This window comes from Cydia strobilella, chromosome 12 (genome assembly GCF_947568885.1).
Source record: "Cydia strobilella chromosome 12, ilCydStro3.1, whole genome shotgun sequence".
Classification (NCBI taxonomy): Eukaryota; Metazoa; Arthropoda; class Insecta; order Lepidoptera; family Tortricidae; genus Cydia; species Cydia strobilella.
In genome coordinates, this window is record NC_086052.1 from 7,196,201 (window position 1) to 7,214,722 (window position 18,522).

The 18,522-nt window shown below is 39.6% G+C and overlaps 1 protein-coding gene across 1 annotated transcript; it reads right to left on the reverse strand.

Moving 5' to 3' along the window:
- Window positions 1-2,852: 2,852 nt before the first annotated feature.
- Window positions 2,853-18,404, reverse strand: LOC134746037 (ankyrin repeat domain-containing protein 13D). The gene is made up of 13 exons (XM_063680249.1): window positions 18,155-18,404; window positions 13,121-13,262; window positions 11,787-11,957; window positions 11,491-11,634; window positions 10,944-11,118; window positions 9,452-9,677; window positions 8,563-8,757; window positions 7,913-8,030; window positions 7,168-7,321; window positions 6,212-6,323; window positions 5,530-5,681; window positions 3,251-3,439; window positions 2,853-2,962 (listed from the first exon to the last, which is right to left on the reverse strand). The coding sequence occupies exons 1-12, from the start codon at window positions 18,254-18,256 to the stop codon at window positions 3,253-3,255; spliced, it is 1,878 nt and encodes a 625-aa protein (XP_063536319.1). The 5' UTR covers window positions 18,257-18,404; the 3' UTR covers window positions 2,853-2,962; window positions 3,251-3,252.
- Window positions 18,405-18,522: the final 118 nt, after the last annotated feature.

The following is an 18,522-nucleotide window of genomic DNA, read 5'->3' on the forward strand; positions in this document are numbered from 1 at the left end:
CCAAACAGACCTTAAACAAATTATTGCGTCCTAAGAATACTTAAATAACGCTAACATATAGGAAGTGTAAATGTGTGTTTACCTTAAAGCATAGGAAGAAGGTAATGTATTTTTTAAATATTAATAACGTATTTTTTATAAGATTTACGTTGAAAAAAATATTTTACTAATTCAAGTTTCACTACAATTTTGACGATATTTTGTATATTGCTATAGACACAGATAAACTCATAATGTATCATTTGATATCAAAAAGTCGATTTTCGAAGAAATAAACAACGCAAGGAAACTGGACTTATCCCAGTAAGACCCAGTTTCACGCCTTTTTCTACTGACAAAGGTGGCTTGCCAGACTACAAGCGTGTTGGTGTTAGACTAAATGGAGACAACCGCTCTATACTGAATTAGCTTTTGAGCCTCAATGTATGACGACCATAATGCGTCCTACTGGTCTTTTAGATACGTAAATTGATCTGTGGCTATAGCTAAGATATTAAAACGAAACAAATTCAAATTTTCTATTTTCTAATACCATGAATGAGGGCTATCAGTTTTTTGCTCACCAGTTGGCGCCTCTGTTGATGGTGGTCCAAAAGACTAAAGAACAGCTGTCAGTCATTGAAGTGACAAGTGACATTTCGAACTATGGAAAAGACCACCATCTACACTAGCGCCCCTAGCGGCGAATTCATACGCGTTAGCCCTCATTCAAATTTGACTGACAAATTTTCTTGTATGGTATGCCCCGAGAGGATAGTTTGACACAAGAAGGCAGTTTCAGATAAAGATTCTCACAGATCGTCCTAACATTACATACATGTAAAAAACTACGCACATACATATACATATCAGCACAGATTTTTCACGATCAGTGATAACAGCTTCATTGGTATCTTATTTATATAAAGTTACCAATATTTAAAAACTACTACTTGTACAGATATATCAAAAAGAAAATAAGAGCCTACCTCTCTGCATTGCTGGAGTCCGTCTAAACTACTGTCATACTTTTACATAGAAATCAAAATTGTCCATTTCCAAAATCTAAGTTTGTTTCCTGCTATTTCCTAAAAAATTCCGAGAAATTTTCCAACTTTTTGGAAACTTAACTAACTGCACAGACTTCGAAATGACAAAGTTTGAAGTGCCACTATAAACGCCATATTTTTTTAATTTGCAGTTCTTTGGTGGCAAACTACACTGTCGCTTGCCAAGCCGTTGCGGAGTTAGCTTGGACTGAGTCTAGACGTTATTTAAAAATTTATCTACAATTAAGTCTAGTAGGTACGCCGATAATTCATGCTAATGTCAAAAAGTTAAAATAATAGCTAGCTCACGCTATAAGTTATTGCTCCCATTCTTAAATAAAGAGTGAAATTCCAATATTGCTAATATAGTCTAAAAGTATTAAACACGCATTTTCCATACAAGTAAAATTGTATGTAATATTTGATAATTGTAACACTACTCTCGCATTTTGTACTCATATATAATCGCGTGACATTAAATATTTGAAAATTGTTTCCACAAATTATGTTCACTTTACGGACTTTATGTAGAAATTGGAAGGCAGCTTCAAATTTTATTACGTTAGTGGAATACCATTATATACCATTTCCAATAAATTCATGCTCAATTCTTTTGGCTAAATATTACAAATATAAATATGACTACAGCTAGCTGTATTACGTTTTACGTTACTGTATACATAGTATGTTTAATTTACAACATTTGGATATAGTTTGTAGAATTCGAAAAAATTCAACAATCACCTAAATTGTTTTAAACGGTTTACTCACGTATTATTTAATCGAATAAACACTACATGTTTTGATCGTCGCACACGTCGCGCGCTCGCTCAGTAGATTCCACTCGAAGATTTTATTCGACTTAATAATACGTGAGTGTGTAACTGTAATTTTAATATAATCACCTAAATATTGCAAAATATGCATGAGTTGTTGATAGTTGTTTGTAAATTATCTCGAATTTTAAAAGTAAAATGTGTGTGGTGTTATTTTTGTACTGGCTGTACTAATCAGCAAAAAATACAGGACGAATTTGAATAGATCTAAAAACTCATTCGTCTATTGCCGACTGCACATGAACAGTCGCCATCATATACAGGGTGGCTAAAAAGTAAGGGCATTCCCCAGGGAGATTTTAGGATTATATTATGGGCAACTTTTACTATGGGACCAACCACGAAATCGCGAACAAAACATTAACACTCTCATAGAAAATGGACCAGCCAAAATGTATGAAACAGCCAAATTTTTTTTCGTAATCTCGGGGTTGGTCCCATAGTAAAAGTTGCTCAGTATAATCCCAAAACCTCCCTGGCAACAGGAATGCACTTATTTTTTAGCGACCGTGTATACCTAACAAGGTACTCCCAAATATCTAAGCACAACTCTATTGTCAACATGTTAAGGTACAATTTTAGAGATTCTGTACCTTGTTTCGTAGATATTTGTGATGGCGATTGTACTAGAACTTGGCCAACGAAAGTTAGATAAAATAGAAATGATTTAAGTAAGGTCAGTCGGGACAAATGCGTCCATGGGGAACCTGCGCATTACAAAAACCGTAGATAAATAGGTTAGAGCATACTGGTACGGAAAAGAAAAGGTTGGTCAAGACGGAAGGGCCTCTAGCCCTTTATATTTAGGATATGCCCAGTTGCCCTATGAAGGTTTGTCCAAACTGCCTAATTGAATCTAATGGATTATTTTTTCTTTAGCCGGATCAAAAAGACTCACGACTTTTACGGGTATATACAATAATATATCAATATTCACAAATATTATGAGGCGTGAAAAGAGGCACAGTATGCGCATTATTATAATATTTGACCACCGTTTGTCATAAATAAATGTACAATTTAGCTATATTAAGAATAATGTATGTATAGGCTAAGTCTTCTTTTGGTGGACGCTTTAGTGTACCGTATATTTGAGATCTGAAAAAAAAAACATAAAAATAATCATTTTCATAATCATTCCAAGAATGTTGAAGTTATTATTTAAAATTACGAGTACTACTATGTATGTATTTTACAAGGTCACTGGCTGATTTGACTAGAATCTAACCCTCTAATCACAGTTTCTCAGAATTATATTAGCTAGCTCAGAATGTTACGTAAGACTACAACTATTTATTTAATATGAGTATTAGTATACGAGTATAACTTTATGGTCGGTGTGGCCTCGAGTGGAGGAAGACGACACGATGTGTGAGAGAGACTCACCCTCAGTGGTCCAGCAGCGACCTGCGCAGCGCCTCATCTAGCTCCCTCTGCTCGGCCTCGAGCTCCGCTCTCCTATTGGCCAGTTCCCTGGCGGACTCCTCTATGGCCTCCTGCAGCGCGGGGTCGGTCGGTGTGGACGCGGGCGACGGTGTGGACAGCGTGATGGCCGCGAGGGACGCTTCGATAGCTCTGTGGATGTGTGCTAGCTTACGGGTGGGCTCGTGATTTAGAAACATATTTTTATCTATTAATTAACCTTAATTTTCTGGGGCGGCTACACGCATGTAACACCCCTGGAGTTGCAGGCGTACATAAGCTATGGTGACCGCTAATCAGACGGACCGCAGTCTTGTTTACCACCGACGTGGTAAAAGAAAGACTGTCGTAATGGGAATCAACGCGATGTCGATCATAAGCAGCATTGCCACTTGGGATCGGAATTGGAATTCAACGGTAAGTATTCGCTTCGAAAAATAGATATCGAATAAAAATACGCTCCTCATTTATTATATAAGAGAGATAACTTTCGTCTTGTATCATAAATTAACTAAGTTGCATTGGAATAACTTCAAAAACGGGATAATTTTCAGAATCACTAATATCTAAAGGAGCATTTCATACTTTGGCAACACTTACCAAGGCATCTTGCTTACTGTTGCTATAGCAGAAAATGCATCTAGTTTAGTATGCAGGTATTTGTTATTTTCAAAATTACCCCGTTTCCGAAGTTGCCTACCCCAATACACCTTACAAAAATTTTTCATCATAATTCGAGTCCGTCTGAGTTACCTATCTCTACACCGATTTTGCATGGACAAAGTGTAAAGGGCGACTATGAACATCTTATTTTGTAGCGTAAAAACGTTATGTATTAGGAATTTGAGGTTGATGGTGGTGGTGGTTTAGGCTAATAGTGTTGTGTTCCTGCCGGTGAGTAAGGTTGCCAGAGCTCGAGGGAGAGGAGTGTTAGGGTCGGCAACGCGCATGTAACTCCTCTGGAGTTGCAGGCGTACATAGGCTACGGAGACTGCTTAACATCAGGCGGGCCGTATGCTTGTTTGCCACCGACGTAGTATTAAAAAAAATGGTGGCACGAACACACTCTGTCGCTTGCCAACTCGGTGCTGAGTAAGCTAGAACTGACTTTACGAAAGTTATGCCTGTTATGTGCATATGAAATATGGATAGTTATTGATCAGTAGTTTAATTATTTCTAAATGATAAAGAAGCACGATAAAATTATAAGCAACAAAATTATAATCTATTTCACACGCGGAAAATTCCTGTAAATTGATAACATACATTAATAAAAATAGTTATGATTAACTTAACAATTGTATTTATGTATATAATATACATAGAATGGAATGGGATTATTACCAAAGCTAAAATATATAAGATCTATCGTAAAGGAAATAATTTTAAGTCGATGCGATTAGTATGAAGCAAAAATCGTACAGATTTATTAGAGGTTAAAGTCGCTTTTTGGACGGGCTACCATGCCGCAATGGGTTAGTTTCACTTCATTTAGTACGGGTTGTACGCTTTCGTTTTGTAACCGCACACAATAGCATCGTTCCAAAATATGTCACAGGGGTTTTTGACTTTTTATACATTTTGGATTTTAATATTCCGCCCGCGGACTCGAGGGTTTAAAACACGAGCCTTTAAATAGGGTTTTTGACTGTATTTAAAATAAATTATTTTACACCACGCACTAAATAAATCACCAGAAGATTAATAGAGAAACGTAGACAGCAGTTATTTTTAGACACAATTTCTATTTTGAAACCTCTATAAAGAGTAGGTAATTTGATTGTGACGTCACATGCTAGTGTTTCATATAAATTCCATAGGAGCAAAATCGTTTTGATTTTGACAGTTCGAAAAAAGAAACTTATTTGACTAGTAGTCAAATACCCTATTCACGTGACTTTAGTTGTATTTTATGATACTAGCTTTTGCCCGCGACTTCGTCTGCGTGCTTAGTAACCGCAGCTAGAGTAAGAATAGCGTATGGAGAAAATCTCATAGCAATCTAAATTTGAGCATATTATGCACACAAATTAGCAGGCACTTCGTTAATTATCTCAATTCCGCCCCGCTTTTTACTTTCTTAAGGGATGATTTTCGGGATAAAAACTATCCTATGTCCTTCTCAGGGACTCAACCTATCTCTATGCCAAATTTCATCTAAATCGGTTCAGCGGTTTAAGCGTGAAGAGGGAACACACAGACAGACAGACTTTCGCATTTATAATATTAGTATGGATACTGACTTTTGCAGCTGTCTCTCCTCGTGCGCGAGCAGGTCGAGGTCGGCCCCTCCCCCTCCCCCGCCCCCACCCCCACCCCCTCCCCTCGGCGAGCGCGGGCGCGGCGAGGCCGTCGGCGACGCGCGCGCGCCGCGGAGCGCCTCCCACACGTCCACCTGCGCACGGTCATCATTGTTTTATGGCTCCTCTACACGATGGCCCAACGTAGGCCAATCTAAGGGACGTATTTATGCGTTAGAGGGAGCAAGTGATATTGCTATCTCATTCCACCGCATATCTGCGTCCCTTAGATTGGCCTACGTTGGGCGATCGTGTAGAGGAGCCATTATACTATTCGGCCACAGCCACACTAACCTGACGCACGCTACATACCATGCATTTGTTTTAACCGATGTACCATCAGCCGCAAAAGTGCATGGCGACTTTATCAATGAATTCATTCGTAATTTCTCCATGCAATTTCGCAGCTCACTCGAAAAAAATTGCACACAGTATGAAGAGTGAATAACACTTATGTCAAGTTATGTCTCAAAGTACAGGTGACCATAACATTTCCATCCCGTACAATATAACCACTATAAATAGTTATTTCATCATCGTCATCATCCACACAGACGAAATTGCGGGAATAATTTTGTTTAACAATGTTCTCAAAATCTCTCTCGTCTACGTACACCAACATTACCTGATCCTCGTGGGTGCCGGGGTCCATGAGGCTCTGCTGGATGGCGTACTGCAGTAAACTCTCGTCGTGCTCCATACTGCACGCTATCCGTTCGTCGCTCGCTAGTGCATCCCTGAACAAAGATTATTAAATAAATAAATTACAAATGCTATTTAATTTTTGATTGAAATTAGCGAGTTTAACTTTGATAGCACTAGGATTGACACGCTCGAGAAACGCTCCAGACCATATCTTCGTTATGTTTTGAAAGCCGTCCGTAAAGCTTAAAAATTATTAGTTCGTAACAAATAACGCCCGTCTTAGCCTGGTTGAAACACGCGTCATACACGACCACCGATCGCCCCCCTGTATGGACTCCATCAGAGGCACCGTTTCTAAACCAAATGTTGCCGAACGTTATGTAATAACGGTATATTGTAAAGAACCGTTAGTCATTACCAAGGCTCGGAAAAGCGCCCGTCATTTTGAAAACAACCTTATTCCGTACAACAAAGACTTCCTTATACCAATGTCAACGATTAAATATGCCTCAATGACGTCCGTCCGTAGACTGAACTAACATTTTAGACTTTCGGTCATAAATTACGGTTATGTTTTGATCTAATGATGTATCCCTTGGCCAGATACGCATCGTTCACTATACATGACAACCGCTCGCCCTCTTGTATGCATTCTACGTGGGACACCGTCTCTGTACCAAATGTTGCCGATCTATCTACGAGCACTTAGGACGTACATAGAATAACGGTATGACTAGAAATAACGGTTACACGTTTTTACCTGTATCCCTTGGCCAGATTGAAACAGGCGTCGTCCACTATACATGACAGCAGATCGCCTTCTCGTATGCATTCTATGTGCGGTACCATCTCTGAACCAAATTTTGTCTAACATTATACAGGCGCTAGCACGTGGAATAACGGTATGACTAGAAATAACGGTCACACGTTTTTTACCTGTATCCCTTGGCCAGATTGAAACACGCGTCGTCCACTATACACGATAGCCGGTCGCCCTCTTGTATGCATTCTACGTGGGGCACTGGCGTTTCCGTGCCGAATATGTTGCCGAACGTTATACGGGCATTTAGCACGTGGAAAAGGGGGATTTCTGGAAATAATTAAAGGTAATTTATTGAAAGTAATTAAAATATTTCTTCGAATATATCCGTTAATATAAAGACGTGAGCAGTTTAGGTGTAAAGTAACTACGCTCTTGCGTATCTACATCGACTGTGAAATGAGTGCATAAAAAACATTATTCCATACGCAAAGCGTATCGTGCACTATGTAAATGTTTCGCAAACAAAAAATCGCAAATTCTCATTCGCAAATTATTTCATCTGATTTGCTTATGCAAAAGTGTGTCCCTTTCACGAAAAAAAAAGGATTTCAGTAAAATTATGTCGGTTTTTATCATTTCACAGACTGAAGCTTTTACAAATGTTACATTTACAACTACTGTACAGGCTTTGGAGCCTATATTAAAAAGAGTGCTGTGTGTCGTAAATTTTGCGCGTCGCTATCGCCAGGCGCTTACAGTGCTTCCAACAATTTGAGTTGTCATCGCTCACTTCGTAATATGATCTCTGTACAGAACACCTTTTCTTATTAAATTAATTTTCATGTATTTGGGCATTTGATTTACACCATTATATCCTCTAAAGATATGACAACTACTTTATTTAGACATGTAGCTTACCAATTTTGACGGGAAAGCCGGCGGGCAGCTGCATCTGTATGAAGTCCTTCAGCTTGGCGAAGTGGGGGGACGACATGGACGCCATCAGGTCCAGGATCGGCATTATCTGCTCTTGAAGCTGAAATATCACATTATTTGGTATTAGTTCTTTCATAGCACCATCCGTCTAAGATAACTGTGCACCAATTTAGCAAGCGATAGTGTAAAAACAACATCATAAACCTCAAATTCCTGTAAAAATTATATCACCACGGTAAGTCTTCATACCGTACGTCACGTATGGCGCTCCTATAGGATACTTATGTACGCATTATCACTACCAAATGGGTGCAAATGCTAATTAAAATAAATGTTATGACACTGGCGCTGACAAGTTGGTTTTGTTTGAAATAGTTCAGCTTAGGTCAGTTTACTTTTATTAACTATCAGGTTTTGGCACATAACATCATGTCATTGTCATGTACTGACATTGGAAATAATTCCAATGTCAGTACATAAGAAACCGAGCTCATCTAACTTTTCGACGCCAATAATGGAACAGGCTAACCAAGACCGACCGACTTTAGAGCGAGTGTGATATGATCCTACCTCCAACTTCTGCACCATAGTGGTGATTTCCTTCCGCTTGCCGATGTTTCTACTTGGCTTACCTCTAACGGGTAGTCTTCACACAACCACAGCGTGGCTCGGAACTTCTGCACCTTAGTGGTGGTCTCCTTCAACTTGCCGATGTCTCTCTCTAGCGGCTCGTCGGAGAAGTACTCTTGCCACGCGACAGCGAGCTCCTGCTGCGACCGCGAGGCAGTCACGGCAGTCATCCTGTTTGCGATGTCTTCTTCCGGGAACTGTACACATAAAAAAATTAATCATAACACTTGAACGAGCAGAAAAAAAAATTCAAATTCAAATTAAATGAAATAGTCTTCAAGTAGGCCTCAGAAAGGCTCTTTCACAAGCCAACAACATTTACAAATACAACAGTGAATACCCGGGTTAGCATGACATTATCTAATAATCTTTAAAAAAAAAACTTTCAACACGTTTCTAACGCCATTTTAAACCTATCTAATTTAAAAAAAATAACAAACGAAAGCGCCCATGTATTTGTGATTTTTGTGAGGAATTGAATGATAAAACAATCTATACTCTTGATTATTGAGTAAGTTTTAAGATATAAGCAACACTTTTCAGTCTTGACCTTAAAGCACTAACCGAGTAGGGAGTGGTGGACGTCATGGCGCCATTATCACGTTCCGCGAAGGATACTAATGTGAAAGTTCCATTGGCAATTTTGTTAAAATTTTGTACTAAAATGACAGATCGGTCAGATACCTAAATTATGTATTAGCCTTAGGGTCGGTTGCACCAAACCGTCTGTCACCGTTTTACCGTTCGCTAAATTTTATTGTATGGAAAGTTTCATAGTTCTCTGCTGCTTGACGTTAATCAGTCTGTTAATTGTGGTTGGTGCAACTGGCCCTAAGACAGTTGTTCCTAGTGTTAGAGAGTAGTATAGTATTCGCTGAACACTGCACTAACCGCGTCGGGCGTGGCGGGCGTGGTGGCGCCGCTGTCGCGGTCGGCGAGCGCCAGGAGCCCCGCTAGAGGCGCCCGCGGCGCCAGCTTGCTTTTATCGGCCTTAGACAGATGCTCGGTTCTAGTTTTGGAAACTAGCTCGACGTTGTTCGCGCTGAACACTTTGCAATCGTACGTGTTCACCACTTCCGTCTTGTCTTGCCTCCATCCCCAAATACCGCTTTTATTTCTGAAATACAAAAATTATATTCTCAAATGTTAATATTTCCCCTTTTTTATTGTGGGACGTGCCACATTACTTACTTATATTCTTAATAAGTCAAATATAAAAGTATGAAAACGGATTATATCGCGTATATTGAATTTATAATACATCCCGACGTTTCGAACCCTTTACAGCGTTCGTGGTCAACGGGTGACTGAGGAAAAATTACAAAGTGCAAAAATACCCACATACTAAAATAATGAACAATCATAGACTATAAACTTTAAGGCTGGTTGTACATGCAAAATCGGTTCATAAGGCTAGTTATACACTACCTATACAATTATTTTCAAGTAAAGATATTTATACGCGATATAATCCGTTTTCATAGTTTTATTTCATGAGTAACTATCGCGGTAACCGAAGACAATATTAAGTCAAATATAGAGAAAAGTGCTCGGTGACCGTCGGAATGTAATATCAAAAGCTGGTGCTACAGAACATATACATATGTGTTAAACAACAAAACCTTTAAAAGTTGATCAGGCATGCGTGTGTGAGCGTGAGCTAATCGAAACCGACCTTGTTGGTATCGAGGTATGAATGAATTGAGTTGAATGATTTTTTTATTTGAACGCTTCAACAGACAAGAAGGCGTGAGTCTTGCACATTAGACGAGTCAGAAAACAAACCTCTAGGCGCTAATCTTGTCGGTGTCGGTCGAGGTAGTTAAGCGCAGTGAGTTAAGACAGTCGTGCTTTTAGCGCGGCAGGCGCAGCCCCGGTCAGGCGCGACCCCTTGCAGGTTGAGTCAGAATAACAGAGTCGTAATAACCTATTAGTACCAACTGCTCACTCAAAGCTAATTTTGTCAGTGTCTAGGTAGTTGAGGGCGGTGAGCTGCGACAGTCGTGCGACAAGTGCAGCGGGCCGTGCTGGTTCGAGGTTCTCACTCCACATCGTACCCAGCTCGTGATCCAGAACACCGTTAAAGTTGCGTTCGCGCTTGGTAATAAAGACAGACAAGTAGACGCGTGTGTCGCAGGATGGTCACGTCGTAATAACCTAGTATCAAACTCTAAAAGCTAATCTTATCAGTGTTGAGGTACTTGAGGGCCGTGAGTTGCAACTGCCAGAAGACGTGTGTCGCGAGATGACCAACTCGAAGCTAAATCTCTATTCTTGTTGGTGTCGAGGTCATTGGGCGTGGTGGACTGCGACAGTTAACCAAGAGGACGTGTGTGTTGCGGGATGGCCGTGTCGACGCTAGAATTTACCAAACTCAGCTCACCTCTCAAAGCTAATTTTGTCAGTGTCTAAATAATTAAGCGCAATGGGCTGCGACAGTCGTGCAGCGAGTGCCGCGGGCGCGGGCGGCGGCCAGGCGCGATCCGTCGCTGGTTCCAGAGTCTCACTCCACATCGTACCCAGCTCGTGATCCATTTCCGTTAGAGTTGCGTTCGCACCTGGTGGCAGAGAGCATTGATGAGAAAGAGAATGCACGAATAAATTAATCAAGAGTGATAACCTTTATACAACACCGCGTGCTTCGCCATTTGTATATTTTTATTTTCGCGCCTCATATAGCAGTAAGGTGACAAAAATAAGTAAAAATATCTGACATCTTATTCGTAGATATTATTGCATTGCAGGTGAGGTGACCGTATGTATCGAACACACACGCTACACTACATATGTACCATTGTGCCCTACCTTGTCCCCTAAATATACACGTTCTGTCGCCCTTCTGCCAGTGGCTGTTCTCCAAGCCGCCGAGCTTGTATCTTTGTACGTATCGAACGGACATTTATGTTGCACTACATATACATAATACCCACCTTGTCCCCTGAATATGTACGTCCGATCGCCCCTCTGCCAGTGGTTGTTCTCGAAGCCGACGAGGGTGGTGTCGACGCGAACGTTGCCGCCGCGCTTGTAAACTTTGTACGTGTCAAACGGACACATACGCGATACTAAAGGCACTGGGGGCAAAAACACAGACTTTATTTTAAGTATATTTATTCTGTGCCATGACAGACTTCACTAGCTAAACGACCCTATCAAAACTTTAATATAATGGTCCTTTATAAATCACTATTTCGGAATCTCGTGAAAGTTTTTGAAACATACTCACCCCAACTGGTAAATTCCCATTTCATCTCCACATAGAAATCGGGGGCCAGACTGAGTCTGTTCAATAGGTCCGGAATGCCCCCCGCCCGCACCGCGTGCCGCAAATAGTCCCGCCGGGACAACACTAAACCTAGGATACCGGGGTCGCCCGTCGACGTCGCCTCTTGGACCACTGGAGCAAGAACAAAAGTAACATAATCATATTATAAGTTCAGTCAGCGTCAAATAGATAGAGACTGCCAAAGTGGCCAAATATATCGGAACACATACACGCGTCATAGTGTGTGTAAGTTGCTTGAAAATCGTACTGAGCGGCCGGCAAACGGCCGCCAATCTGCTGTCGCGGGGCGAGGTAATTCGATTTGGGGCGGGGCGGTGCGTGGCCGTTCTGTATGATAATACTATTACTTATTCTGTGCCAGTGCTCTGCCATCTGAGCTACCAACGATACGATACGATATATTTGGCCACTTTAACCATCACTATGTAATTGATGATGACTGTATCTACTTCACGTCTAGTGTACCGTATCATGATTATGTCGCGCAACTTGACGTGACGATGACGTGAGAAACTTTGGTTGATTTTGCCACCGGTATCGGTACTTAAATTAAATCACAAGGGTAAAGGGTAAAACTAGGGGCTCAAAATAAAAGAAAAAGAATTGAGTCTAAACAGCGCTTAAAATTTCATAAAAAAATATTTCGTAGTAAAAACTTAAGAAATGGTTCTGAAAATATTATACCTACAGCAATGAAAATTCGAATTGTACAATGTTAAGGGGTCATCCATAAATTACATCACAAGAATTTCAAGATTTTTTAACCCCTTCCCTTGTCACACCTGGTCACGTTTGGCAACCCCCTCACACAACACACATATTTGGCAATCTTGTTTGAACGAAATCAGCAATTCGAAATCAAATATTATCTTAATTCACTATTATTTTACTAACATTTCTATAAGCTACAATAGAATTACAGAGCCAATTACAGGTTCTCAGTTCAGGTAGTAATAGCAGCAATATTAGGAATTTTATGACACAAAACCGATAAGGAGTAAATTTCATGAATAAAAAAGAGCATACCATCGCAAAAGCTAGTTATTTAGCTGTACCGCGAATACATAAAAATCAAAACAATTTTCGGCTACAAGTGAAGTTAAAGTGATGTCACAAAGTTTATGACTCCCCCTTACCCTTGTCACAATTTCATGACCCCCCTCCCTCCTCCTAAACGTGTGACGCAATTAATGGATGACCCCTAAGCCGAGCGTAAACACGAGCAGTACCTACGTCTCCTGAGCCCTCAACTATTTCAAAAAGGTTTTTCTTACCCGTCCAACCATCTTTCTCGCAGTTGACATCAGCGCCGGCGTCAATCAGCACTTTAACACACTCGGTCAAGCCTAGTGTTACCGCCAACAACAGAGGGGTCCGACCTCGTGGGTCCCGGAGCTCTAATGCTTCCGTTGAAACCTGAAAAGATTGCAAAAAAAACGTATGAAATATTTGTGTTTATGTGTAACGGCTGTTGATCCCGACAACGCCAGGAATCTGCTTCACTCATTGACCCCAGATAGTGTTGCTGAACCGGACCCGTCATTTTCTAGTGCACAATCTTCTGTGTTAGAAATCCCGATTACTCTCCCTGAATTGCAAAATTGTTTAAAAAAGAAGGATACCTCTCCAGGAGTTGATAACATATCTTATTCTATGATTTTTAATCTTTCAGACAATGGTAAATTAATGCTGATAAAAATATTTAATCTCATAATTCATACCGGGGTTGTCCCGGATCAGTGGAGAGATGTCCAAATAGTCCCTATATCTAAGCCGGGGAGGGACCCCGGCTTGCCATCTTCTTTACGTCCGATTTCTTTAATATCTTGTCCATGTAAAATTCTACACTTGATTCTTATGAAGAGAATTGAATGGTTTGTGGAGAGCCGGGGTCTCCTTCCTAACGCATCGACTGGTTTCAGACGGGCTCAGTCTTGTGTGGATAATTTGGCTTTACTTACAACTGATATTCAGCAAGGATTTGGTAAAAAACAACCTACTGTTGCTTGTTTTATCGACATCGATAATGCATATAATAACATAAATATACGCTCATTAATTAACATTTTACAAAACATAAGCATAGGTAATAAGATATGTAAATATCTATGGAATTTCCTTTCTAATAGGCGCTGTAGAATTATTCTGAATTGTGGAGGTAACCCTTTAATTAGACATACACACCAAGGATTAGCCCAAGGAGATCCCATTTCTCCTCTTTTATTTAATATTGCAACCATGGAAATCGGTAATAGTATTAATAATGTTTGTATCTCGCAATATGCCGATGATTTCGTGTTGTATAAAACAGTGGAAAGAGGGCGCACTACAGATACAGTTAGTGTTCTACAACTCTCTATTGACTGTTTGATTGGTTGTCTAGAAAAAGTTGTCTTGTATCTGTCTGAGAATAAATCAAAAGTATGTGTTTTTAAAAGATCACGAAATGATGTTAATGTTGACATAGTTGTTAATGGCAAGTCTCTCGAGGTTGTTCGTAAAGTTAAGTATTTAGGATTATGGCTGGATTCGCCCTTGAGATGGGGGCTCCATATAAAAGAGCTGTGTGAAAGAAATTACAAACATATTAATATTTTAAAGGTTCTAGCGGGCAGGTCTTGGGGAGTTCACCCTAAACATCTCAGGCGCCTCTATATATCTCTCTTAAGAAGTCGCCTGGATTATGGTAGTTTTATTTATGGAAGCTGTGCTATTTATCATTTAAAGAAATTCGACATTTTGCAAAATAGAGCTTTGCGTGTGTGCGGAGGCTTCATACGCAGCACTCCTGTTATAGCTATGGAAAGTGAACTCTCCATCCCTCCTCTGGTTGTGCGCCGTTATTGGTTGGGTTGTAGATTTTTACTAAGAATTAGATCAAGATCAAACAGCCCCATTATTTCCGCATTACAGAGCATTTTGACTAAACGTTACCTATTTTCTGTTATAAATTTTCCTTTGTTAGCAAACATTTATGATGAATGGAAAGATTTACCTGTGCATCACTGTGACAAATTGGATATGTACTCTTTGAACACGTGGGTGTCCTCGATTGACACCAGGTCATGTATAATGGATAGCATTGATTATATTGATGTCCCTAAGCGGCATCAACAGAATGAGGCGTTGAGAAATTCTACACTGAGAGTGCTTACTGAGCAGTATGTCCAATTTCATAAAATATACACTGATGGTTCGAGGTGTGTACAAGGTGTTGGAGCAGCTCTGTTTGATCCTCAGTGCAATGTTTCACTCATGTGGAAGCTGCATGATGACGCGTGCGTTATGCGAGCTGAAATTGTAGCTATTAAAGAAGCCTTGTGTTATGCAAATAATCTAGCTAATAGTGCTCCAGTTGTAATACTATCTGACTCAAAGAGTGCACTTCAACACCTTAATCGTTGTGTTTATGGACAAAGAGGCATGCCTGTTGCATATGAAGCTCTACAGTTGATTCATGAGTTTATTTGTAAAGATAGAGTTGTTAAAATACAGTGGATTCCTTCCCACGTAGGGTTAGTAGGAAACGAGGCAGTAGATAAGCTTGCTAAAACCGCTGTAATGGATGGCTCTGTACTCGATTCTATACCATATTCAAGTGAAGTAATTTCCAGAATTAAAAAAAGATGTTTACAGAAATGGGAATACCATTTTGGAGAACAAGCTTTATCAAGGGGTGTTGGAATCTGGTACAGAACAATTCAAGATAGACCCTTGTGGATACCCTGGTTTGATTCTGCCAACCTCTCTAGAAAAGTGTTAGTCTCAGCTTTCCGAGTCCGGTCCGGACACATCCCTACAAACAAATTTCTGTGCATGATGGGTGTTAAATCGTCACCACTGTGTGCAAACTGTCAGAAGACTGATGACTTGTCTCACGTGTTGTTGGAATGCGTCCGGAATTCGGACTTGAGAAAAAGAATTTTTGGTAGTCTGGGCTCCATGCACAATGGACAGATCAATTGTTGGTTGGCAGAGCCTATATCGGACAAAGCAATCGGTGTTTACCACTTTATTGACCTCTCCCTTGAGTAGGGAACTATGATAGCACCCATGAGGCTGACATGTTCACCTAGAGTGTCCAAAGCCTCCATAAAAACCAGATAAAAAAAAAAAAAAAAATGTATAACGGCCTCCTAACCTACGGCCGTAGCACGGTCGCATTTTTATCACCTGTCACCATGCCTGTCATGTTCTAACAAGTATGTAAGTGCGAAAGTGACAGGCATAGTGACAAGCGACAAAAATGGAACCATGCTGCCACCGCTAGTCTCGGTAGTGGCCCTGCCCACGAAGCAGGCATTTATTTGTATGTTTAACACGAATATATGTTTCTGGTTATGTATATTGTCATCTAAAATGCATAGTATAAGCTTTGCTTACTTTGGGGCAAAGTCGATCTGTCGTGTAAGGTTACCTATAGGTAACCCAAATATGTATATTTATTTATGAATGACCCAATGCTGAGTATATCTTTAAAATAATTATTCCTACTACTGGAAGTTGATGTAAATAGAATTACAAAACATATATAAACATACTAACAAAGAATAATGATTACTGAATAATGAGTTACTGAACGACAAACAAGGTGTTATTGTTGGCATATAATTTCAAAACAACCTTGCATTGAAGTATGGTTTATGGCTGGCTTCAATATCCTATTAGAAAGAGTTAAGATCAATATCTTGCAACAGAGCCGTTTGAAAGAAATTATACAATACACAGGACATTATAAAGCATTGTGATGTGTAACAAAAGCCTTTAGAACCCCGAAATATTAAAGGCGGATACAAAAATGCGTTGTTGTTCATTCAAATCATTTCAGACATATAAGCCCTATATCAGTTATTAAATTCAACTGTTTGTGCGAGCTCGGCTCATAACTGCTTCAAGCAGTTATCAAAGGCACAGTCTAGTGAGCGAGAAAGAGAACGCATCATCTGCATCATGCGTTATAGGGAAGGACAATGTGATATGTGACCATTCGCAGTCAAATATCGACAAGTATGTATATCATGTTTGCTACTACACTATGTGTTACTATGTTAACATTGTTAACTAAGCTGCCTTGTCTTTCAATGCCATCTATGTCAATTTTATTTAAACTATTTGGCAATGTTCTTAGTGTTCAGCTTACACTACTATGGCTTCCCTCAAATAATAGGATTATGTTAATAACAAGTTGTTAGGCTTCCCTGGGTTCCTCATATTTTTATTGCAAGTAGAAAGTTTTACTAGCATAATAGTTTCACTTAAATATTGAAAAATATTAGCTTTATACATATGTATAGATATGATGCTCTAAATAAATATACTGTCACGTCATATAGTCATTAGATTTGATTGCCAATGTTGTACATTGTATGGATTTAATTATCATGTTTTTTTCCAACTAGATAAAATCATAACACTAGATAAAAATATACACCACCCCAGCCCCACATACCAGACTCCATTTTCAAATGATTAACAGTTTTAATTAATGAAGCTTATCAGTTTACATTAGTGTACCCCAAAGTTTCGGTTTCACACACACTTTTGTTCATCATCTTTGCGTTATCCCGGCTGTTTGCCATGGCTCATGGGCTTAGGCACTAGTTTTTACGAAAGCGACTGCCATCTGACCTTCTAACCTAGAGGGTAAACTACGCCTTATTGGGATAAGTCTGGTTTCCTCATGACGTTTTCCTTCACTGAAAAGTGACTGGCAATCATCAAATGCTACTTTGTACATAAATTCCGAAAAACTCATTGGTACGAGCCGGGGTTTGAACCCCACATGCTCTTGCCGCCAGGCTACTAGAACTTCATGCAAACTTTTCTTCATATTACATGCATTTGTAGGTAGTTATGTATAGGATTTGGACCCAGGACCTCCAGCTGGGCTAGGAGGCTGTTTTGTACACCAATCTTTTTACATTTTTTGGTTATGAGTGACCAATTGAGTAATTCAAATTACCAGGATAGTAATGTACGGAGACTGCATAAAAAGTAGTAACTACGAAAAATGACCTATACGCATATAAGTCTGAAAGTATCTAGTCTAAAAAGTATACCTACTTCCCACATTTTAGATAATATTTACTGTTTTACACAGATTTATACTTTGTTACTTCAAAGTAAAAAATAAACTTGGGGACTTTTGGCTTCCTTGTAATATAAAAACCTTTGTTTGACTAAAGTATAAAGTAAGAAGTTCTTTCGTAGAACTAATTTGCCGGTCTATAGAATGAATTATATAAGCCAACAATTAATTTTCTCTTCAAAAGCGAATAATGGTTTAAATTAAATAAGATTTAATTTACCGTATTTTCTTCTAAATGCCTCTTCAAATGCTCATGATCATCATTCCATACCATCCAATGTAGAGGATAGCGTTGTTTAACTTCTTCGGCCGTTAAAACCATGGTATCCACACATTTGATGTTCTACACAAACACAAGGCCGAACCCTTAAGTTGGAGTACACGACACTAACACTATCTAATTAGTAATAATAAGCTGTGCAAACTAATTAATTGAAAATACTTGAGAATTCCCAACACGGCTGCCCCTCTGAAGTCTGAAACGTCAACTGAAACCACAGAAAACATAGGGTCACTGGTCAGTCAGAATACCACAGAAGCGCTAAATTATTAGTATTATTACATAGGCAACATTCCAAAACCCATCCT

Bases quoted from the DNA above. Each gene is read 5' to 3' on its own strand.
- LOC134746037 (XM_063680249.1), bottom strand. From the start codon at position 18,256: ATGGTTTTAACGGCCGAAGAAGTTAAACAACGCTATCCTCTACATTGG. The intron at 11,958-13,120 runs GTAAGAAAAACC...TTCTTGCTCCAG, and splicing joins CGAGAAAGATGGTTGGACGG to TGGTCCAAGAGGCGACGTCG. The intron at 7,322-7,912 runs GTAAGCTACATG...AATTATTTCCAG, and splicing joins CGGCTTTCCCGTCAAAATTG to AAATCCCCCTTTTCCACGTG.